The sequence below is a fragment of the Mus musculus genome, chromosome 6 (genome assembly GCF_000001635.26).
Source record: "Mus musculus strain C57BL/6J chromosome 6, GRCm38.p6 C57BL/6J".
Taxonomy (NCBI): Eukaryota; Metazoa; Chordata; class Mammalia; order Rodentia; family Muridae; genus Mus; species Mus musculus.
Genome location: NC_000072.6, coordinates 42,761,119 through 42,770,055, shown reverse-complemented (window position 1 = coordinate 42,770,055; position 8,937 = coordinate 42,761,119). Strand labels below are relative to the sequence as shown.

At 41.6% G+C, this 8,937-nt stretch overlaps 1 protein-coding gene across 1 annotated transcript; it reads right to left on the bottom strand.

The window, feature by feature from the left end:
• Positions 1-7,048: 7,048 nt before the first annotated feature.
• Positions 7,049-8,002, bottom strand: Olfr38 (olfactory receptor 38). The gene has a single exon (NM_146986.1). It carries the CDS (start codon positions 8,000-8,002, stop codon positions 7,049-7,051), a length of 954 nt encoding a protein of 317 aa, NP_667197.1.
• Positions 8,003-8,937: the final 935 nt, after the last annotated feature.

Below are 8,937 nucleotides of genomic sequence, written 5' to 3'. Positions count from 1 at the left end.
GGCCTCTCTTTCCAGTGATGGCCGACTAGGCCATCTTTTGATACATATGCAGCTAGAGTCAAGAGCTCAGGGGTACTGGTTAGTTCATAATGTTGTTCCACCTATAGGGTTGAAGATCCCTTTAGCTCCTTGGGTACTTTCTCTAGCTCCTCCATTGGGAGCCCTGTGATCCATCCATTAGCTGACTGTGAGCATCCACTTCTGTGTTTGCTAGGCCCCGACATAGTCTCACAAGAGACAGCTACATTTGGGTCCTTTCAGTAAAATCTTGCTAGTGTATGCAATGGTGTCAGCATTTGGAAGCTGATTATGGGGTGGATCCCTGGATATGGCAGTCTCTACATGGTCCATCCTTTCATCTCAGCTCCATACTTTGTTTCTGTAACTCCTTCCATGGGTGTTTTGTTCCCACTTCTAAGGAGGGGCATAGTGTCCACACTTCAGTCTTCATTCTTCTTGAGTTTCATGTGTTTAGGAAATTGTATCTTATATCGTGGGTATCCTAGGTTTTGGGCTAGTATCCACATATCAGTGAGTACAAATTGTGTGAGTTCCTTTGTGATTGTGTTACCTCACTCAGGATGATGCTCTCCAGGTCCATCCATTTGGCTAGGAATTTCATAAATTCATTCTTTTTAATAGCTGAGTAGTACTCCATTGTGTAGATGTACCACATTTTCTGTATCCATTCCTCTGTTGAGGGGCATCTGGGTTCTTTCCAGTTTCTGGCTATTATAAATAAGGCTGCTATGAACATAGTGGAGCATGTGTCCTTCTTACCAGTTGGGGCTTCTTCTGGATATATGCCCAGGAGAGGTATTGCTGGATCCTCCGGTAGTACTATGTCCAATTTTCTGAGGAACCGCCAGACTGATTTCCAGAGTGGTTGTACAAGCCTGCAATCCCACCAACAATGGAGGAGTGTTCCTCTTTCTCCACATCCTCGCCAGCATCTGCTGTCACCTGAATTTTTGATCTTAGCCATTCTCACTGGTGTGAGGTGGAATCTCAGGGTTGTTTTGATTTGCATTTCCCTAATGATTAAGGATGTTGAACATTTTTTCAGGTGCTTCTCTGCCATTCGGTATTCCTCAGGTGAGAATTCTTTGTTCAGTTCTGAGCCCCATTTTTTAAGGGGGTTATTTGATTTTCTGAGGTCCACCTTCTTGAGTTCTTTATATATGTTGGATATTAGTCCCCTATCTGATTTAGGATAGGTAATGATCCTTTCCCAGTCTGTTGGTGGTCTTTTTGTCTTATAGACAGTGTCTTTTGCCTTGCAGAAACTTTGGAGTTTCATTAGGTCCCATTTGTCAATTCTCGATCTTACAGCACAAGCCATTGCTGTTCTGTTCAGGAATTTTTCCCCTGTGCCCATATCTTCAAGGCTTTTCCCCACTTTCTCCTCTATAAGTTTCAGTGTCTCTGGTTTTATGTGAAGTTCCTTGATCCACTTAGATTTGACCTTAGTACAAGGAGATAAGTATGGATCGATTCGCATTCTTCTACATGATAACAACCAGTTGTGCCAGCACCAATTGTTGAAAATGCTGTCTTTCTTCCACTGGATGGTTTTGGCTCCCTTGTCGAAAATCAAGTGACCATAGGTGTGTGGGTTCATTTCTGGGTCTTCAATTCTATTCCATTGGTCCACTTGTCTGTCTCTATACCAGTACCATGCAGTTTTTATCACAATTGCTCTGTAGTAAAGCTTTAGGTCAGGCATGGTGATTCCACCAGAGGTTCTTTTATCCTTGAGAAGAGTTTTTGCTATCCTCAGTTTTTTGTTATTCCAGATGAATTTGCAAATTGCTCCTTCTAATTCGTTGAAGAATTGAGTTGGAATTTTAATGGGGATTGCATTGAATCTGTAGATTGCTTTTGGCAAGATAGCCATTTTTACAATGTTGGTCCTGCCAATCCATGAGCATGGGAGATCTTTCCATCTTCTGAGATCTTCTTTAATTTCTTTCTTCAGGGACTTGAAGTTTTTATCATACAGATCTTTCACTTCCTTCGTAGAGTCACGCCGAGATATTTTATATTATTTGTGGCTATTGAGAAGGGTGTTGTTTCCCTAATTTCTTTCTCAGCCTGTTTATTCTTTGTGTAGAGAAAGGCCATTGACTTGTTTGAGTTAATTTTATATCCAGCTACTTCACCGAAGCTGTGTATCAGGTTTAGGAGTTCTCTGTTGGAATTTTTAGGGTCACTTATATATACTATCATATCATCTGCAAAAAGTGATATTTTGACTTCCTCTTTTCCAATTTGTATCCCCTTGATCTCCTTTTGTTGTCGAATTGCTCTGGCTAATACTTCAAGTACTATGTTGAAAAGGTAGGGAGAAAGTGGGCAGCCTTGTCTAGTCCCTGATTTTAGTGGGATTGCTTCCAGCTTCTCTCCATTTACTTTGATGTTGGCTACTGGTTTGCTGTAGATTGCTTTTATCATGTTTAGGTATTGGCCTTGAATTCCTGATCTTTCCAGAACTTTTATCATGAATGGGTGTTGGATCTTGTCAAATGCTTTTTCTGCATCTAACGAGATGATCATGTGGTTTTTGTCTTTGAGTTTGTTTATATAATGGATTACATTGATGGATTTTCGTATATTAAACCATCCCTGCATCCCTGGAATAAAACCTACTTGGTCAGGATGGATGATTGCTTTAATGTGTTCTTGGATTCGGTTAGCGAGAATTTTATTAAGAATTTTTGCATCGATGTTCATAAGAGAAATTGGTCTGAAGTTCTCTATCTTTGTTGGATCTTTCTGTGGTTTAGGTATCAGAGTAATAGTGGCTTCATAAAATGAGTTGGGTAGAGTACCTTCTACTTCTATCTTGTGAAAAAGTTTGTGCAGAACTGGAGTTAGATCTTCTTTGAAGGTCTGATAGAACTCTGCACTAAACCCATCTGGTCCTGGGCTTTTTTTGGCTGGGAGACTATTAATAACTGCTTCTATTTCTTTAGGGGATATGGGACTGTTTAGAAGGTCAACTTGATCCTGATTCAACTTTGGTACCTGGTATCTGTCCAGAAATTTGTCCATTTCGTCCAGGTTTTCCAGTTTTGTTGAGTATAGCCTTTTGTAGAAGGATCTGATGGTGTTTTGGATTTCTTCAGGATCTGTTGTTATGTCTCCCTTTTCATTTCTGATTTTGTTAATTAGGATTTTGTCCCTGTGCCCTTTAGTGAGTCTAGCTAAGGGTTTATCTATCTTGTTGATTTTCTCAAAGAACCAACTCCTCGTTTGGTTAATTCTTTGAATAGTTCTTCTTGTTTCCACTTGGTTGATTTCACCCCTGAGTTTGATTATTTCCTGCCGTCTACTCCTCTTGGGTGAATTTGCTTCCTTTTTTTCTAGAGCTTTTAGATGTGTTGTCAAGCTGCTAGTATGTGCTCTCTCCCGTTTTTTCTTGAAGGCACTCATAGCTATGAGTTTCCCTCTTAGAAATGCTTTCATTGTGTCCCAAAGGTTTGGGTACGTTGTGGCTTCATTTTCATTAAACTCTAAAAAGTCTTTAATTTCTTTCTTTATTCCTTCCTTGACCAAGGTATCATTGAGAAGAGTGTTGTTCAGTTTCCATGTGAATGTTGGCTTTCTGTTATTTATTTTGTTATTGAAGATCAGCCTTAGTGCATGGTGATCTGATAGGATACATGGGACAATTTCAATATTTTTGAATCTGTTGAGGCCTGATTTGTGACCTATTATGTGGTCAATTTTGGAGAAGGTACCATGAGGTGCTGAGAAGAAGGTATATCCTTTTGTTTTAGGATAAAATGTTCTGTAGATATCTGTCAGATCCATTTGTTTCATCACTTCTGTTAGTTTCAGTGTGTCCCTGTTTAGTTTCTGTTTCCATGATCTGTCCATTGGTGAAAGTGGTGTGTTGAAGTCTCCCACTATTATTGTGTGAGGCGCAATGTGTGCTTTGAGCTTTACTAAAGTTTCTTTAGTGAATGTGGCTGCTCTTGTATTTGGAGCATAGATATTCAGAATTGAGAGTTCCTCTTGGAGGATTTTACCTTTGATGAGAATGAAGTGTCCCTCCTTGTCTTTTTTGATGACTTTGGGTTGGAAGTCAATCTTATCAGATATTAGGATGGCTACTCCTGCTTGTTTCTTCATACCATTTGCTTGGAAAATTGTTTTCCAGCCTTTCATTCTGAGGTAGTGTCTATCTTTTTCTCTGAGATGAGTTTCCTGTAAGCAGCAAAATGTTGGGTCTTGTTTGTGTAGCCAGTTTGTTAGTCTATGTCTTTTTATTGGCGAGTTGAGACCATTGATGTTAAGAGATATTAAGGAAAAGTAATTGTTGCTTCCTGTTATTTTAGTTGTTAAAGGTGGCATTCTGTTCTTGTGGCTGTCTTCTTTTAGGTTTGTTGAGGGATTACCTTCTTGCTTTTTCTAGGGCGTTGTTCCCGTTCTTGTATTGGTTTTTTTCTGTTATTATCCTTTGAAGGGCTGGATTCGTGGAGAGATAATGCGTGAATTTGGTTTTGTCGTGGAATACTTTGGTTTCTCCCTCTATGATAATTGAGAGTTTGGCTGGGTATTGTAGCCTGGGCTGCAGTTTGTGTTCTCTTAGTGTCTGTATAACATCTGTCCAGGCTCTTCTGGCTTTCATAGTCTCTGGTGAAAAATCTGGTGTAATTCTGATAGGCTTGCCTTTATATGTTACTTGACCTTTTTCCCTTACTGCTTTTAGTATTCTATCTTTATTTAGTGCATTTGATGTTCTGATTATTATGTGTCGGGGGGAATTTCTTTTCTGGTCCAGTCTATTTGGAGTTCTGTAGGCTTCTTGTATGTTCATATGCATCTCATTCTTTAGATTTGGGAAGTTTTCTTCAATAATTTTGTTGAAGATGTTTGCTGGACCTTTGAGTTGAAAATCTTCATTCTCATCCACTCCTATTATCCGTACGTTTGGTCTTCTTATTGTGTCCTGGATTTCCTGGATATTTTGAGTTAGGATCTTTTTGCATTTTCCATTTTCTTTGATTGTTGTGCCGATGTTCTCTATGGAATCTTCTGCACCTGAGATTCTCTCTTCCATCTCTTGTATTCTGTTGCTGATGCTCAAATCTATGGTTCCAGATTTCTTTCCTAGGGTTTCTATCTCTAGTGTTGCCTCGCTTTGAGTTTTCTTTATTGTGTCTACTTCCCTTTTTAGGTCTAGTATGGTTTTGTTCATTTCCATCACCTGTTTGTATGTTTTTTCCTCTTTTTCTGTAAGGACTTCTACCTGTTTGATTGTGTTTTCCTGTTTTTCTTTAAGGACTTGTAACTCTTTAGCAGTGTTCTCCTGTATTTCTTTAAGTGATTTATTAAAGTCCTTCTTGATGTCCTCTACCATCATCATGAGATATGCTTTTAAATCTAGGTCTAGGTTCTCAGGTGTGTTGGGGTTCCCTGGACTGGGCGAAGTGGGTGTGCTGGGTTCTGGTGATGGTGAGTGGTCTTGGTTCCTGTTAGTAAGATTCCTCCGTTTACCTTTCGCCATCTGGTAATCTCTGGAGTTAGTAGTTATAGTTGACTCTGTTTAGAGATTGTTCTTCTGGTGATTCTGTTACCGTCTATCAGCAGACCTGGGAGACAGATTCTCTCCTCTGAGTTTCAGTGCTCAGAGCACTCTCTGCTGGCAAGCTCTCTTACAGGGAAGGTGCGCAGATATCTTGTATTTGGACCTCCTCCTGGCCGAAGAAGAAGGCCCAAAACAGGACCTTTCTCAGACACTGTGTTGCTTTGGCAGTTCCCAGGTGGTACAGACTCTCACCTAAGCAGACTAAATTCCTAAGTTCCTTGGAGTCCCGGGACCAAGATGGCGACCGCTGCTGCTGTGGCTTAGGCCGCCTCCCCAGCCGGGTGGGCACCTGTCCTCCGGTCCGGAAGGTGGCCGGCTGTCCCCGGCCCACACAGGGTGCTGCCTCAGCGCCTCTGTGCTTCTGCCTGTTCCAGAAGCTGTCAGGTTCTCTGGCGCACCCTCTCACCTGTTCAGACTAATTTCCTAAGTTCGGCGGGTCTCGGACCAAGATGGCGACCGCTGCTGCTGTGGCTTAGGCCGCCTCCCCAGCCGGGTGGGCACCTGTCCTCTGGTCCGGAAGGTGGCCGGCTGTCCCCGGCCCACGCAGGGTGCTGCCTCAGCGCCTCTGTGCTTCCGCCTGTTCCAGAAGCTGTCAGGTTCTCTGGCGCACCCTCTCACCTGTTCAGACTAATTTCCTAAGTTCGGCGGGTCCCGGACCAAGATGGCGACCGCTGCTGCTGTGGCTTAGGCCGCCTCCCCAGCCGGGCGGGCACCTGTCCTCCGGTCCAGACGGTGGCTGGCTGTCCCCGGCCCACAAAGGGTGCTGCCTCAGTGCCTCTGTGCTTCCGCCTGTTCCAGAAGCTGTCGGGTTCTCTGGCGCACCCTCTCACCTGTTCAGACTAATTTCCTAAGTTCGGCGGGTCCCGGACCAAGATCGGTATATTCCTATAGAAACCTTCAGTTGATCTTTTGGTAGATACTTAGCACTTTCGTTTTTTTTTTTATCATTGTTAACTGTTAGAGTGAGATATAGCATCTTCTTGTAGTTAGTACTGCATAAAGACATCTTAATAATATTTGACAGCTCTCCTTAGTGTTGGCCCACTTACAAGCTGTGTTATTTCAGAGACTTTTAGATTTCAAGTGAGTCTCTCCAAAGGTGAATGTGAACTTTCTCTCAATTGGAATCACAAAAAACTGCTCCAAAATGGATAAACATAAGTACTTCCACTTCATAACTAAAAACAAAGCAGTAAATAGTTTCATTATCATGCCGTGGAAGGAGAGTTGAAAAAATAAAAAATAAAAAGCTCTATAAAACATTATATAACTCCACTGAACATCCTACTGAGGCACAACTCAACATAAAATCTCAGCTCCCAACATGACATCACCAGGACATGTTATGCTGTCTACTTCTGTGTTGACAAGGCATTGCTGATTCTGTCTGTTATTTATGAGTTGAATAAACAATGAGGGGAAGCTGTTTTTTACAGTGATGCTCATAAGTCATCAAGTGGCCAATTTTGATGCAAACCCAGAGAATTTCCCTAATAATTTCTGCCATGCCCCCTTAACCTCTTTATTCCTTAGGCTGTAAATCATGGGGTTCAGCATGGGTGTCAAGATAGCATAGAACAGAGACATCAACTTCTCCTGAAGGACAGAGGGGCTGGAGTGGGGTTGGATGTATGTGAAAATGGCCATGCCATAGCACAGGACAACCATAGTAAGGTGAGAGGCACAAGTGTGAAAGGCTTTCCACCTTCCCTCTGTGGACTGTATCTTTAAGATGGTGGAGATGATCTGGATGTAGGACAGAAGAACTAGGAAGAAAGGTGTCATAAGCAAGACAATGCTAGAAACCATGATTGCAATCTTGTTAGATGAGGTATCCACACAAGCCAATCTGACGACAGCAAGGGTTTCACAGGCTATGTGATCAATATATTTATTTGTGCACATGGGCAGCTGGAAGGTGATGGCAGTGTGCACAAGAGAGTTGATGGAGCCACTGACCCATGATGTGATGACCAGCCTTGTGCAGAGCCCTGCATGCATGATGACTGAATACCTCAGAGGATCACACACTGCCACATAGCGGTCATAGGCCATCACTGCCAGCAGAAGGAACTCAATCCCACCCAAGCCCAGGGAAAAAAATAACTGGGCTGCACAGCTCAGAAATGGAATTGCTTTGTGTGTGGCAAGGAAATGAGCCAGCAGCTGGGGGACTATGCTTGTGGCATAAGATGCATCCACCAGGGACAGGTTGGTGAGAAAGAAATACATGGGAGTGTGGAGTCTGCTGTCCAGTCTGATCAGAACAATGATGAGGAAGTTCCCCAATACTGTCACCAGGTACATCAGCAAGAACAGGACGAAGAGGGAGACTTGAGAGTCCCAGTCACTGGAAAGGCCAAGAAGGATGAATTCATGCAGCTGTGTCTCATTGTTGGTTTCCATTAAAACTATGATCTACAAAAAGTATCATAAATAAAAACACAAGCAATCAAATAACAAGGTCCTAAGTTTCTAATAATACATAATGCATATAATCTGCCAGACTTTTTTTTTTCTTTTAAAGTAGACACAAATTAAATTGAAATCTGTCAAAGCTTTAGTTTGTTTGATAGGCTTCAGTTTCTGGAAGGAAACACCACAATGGAGCCTCTATTTTCATACTCTCCCCTTTCTAATCTGATTCAGTTAAGAGTCTGTTATCTGAAATTGAGCTGAAAACAAAGCAAATGAGAATGAGGTAAAATGGACACTCAAGGTCAAGGATTAAATAGAAAGGACCCCTAGTGGCCAAGACAGATATAAATACAAGAACCCTGGTATAAACACTGCCAGGAAACAAAGTCTCTGCTCATTATTTGTACTCAGCAGGTGTTTTCACTAAAACATAATATAGCAGGCTATAAAAATCCAGGGTGAACAGGTGACATTTTTAAGACATATTTAGAACTGACTCAACTGCTGAACATCTGTCTGTTCACTAGTGCCTTGGTTATTGGAGAGTGCAATATAAGGAGAAGTAGGATGCAGGAGAGAAAGAAAGATGGAGCATCCTAGTCATGCTAATGTCTCTGAGCTGAAAGTAGAAAACTTCCTGTGTCAACTTTCTTATTTGGCAAATGACAAAGCAATATCTAAGCCATACATACCTAAGCCATACACGGTCCAAACATTTGTGAATAGTTTCACAGAGATCTACAATGTCTCTGAGATTGCAAGTTTCATTTATCCTAAAGAGTGTTCACACAACTTATCATCTAACCTTGTTCTACTATCTTTATTTTACTAATTATAGAAATTATTGTCATATTGTATTTCTTATAGCAAAGTATTTTACTGAACAGTTTGCGTATAATCCAATACAGTTAATTGATATATTG

Bases quoted from the DNA above. Each gene is read 5' to 3' on its own strand.
- Olfr38 (NM_146986.1), bottom strand. From the start codon at position 8,002: ATGGAAACCAACAATGAGACACAGCTGCATGAATTCATCCTTCTTGGC.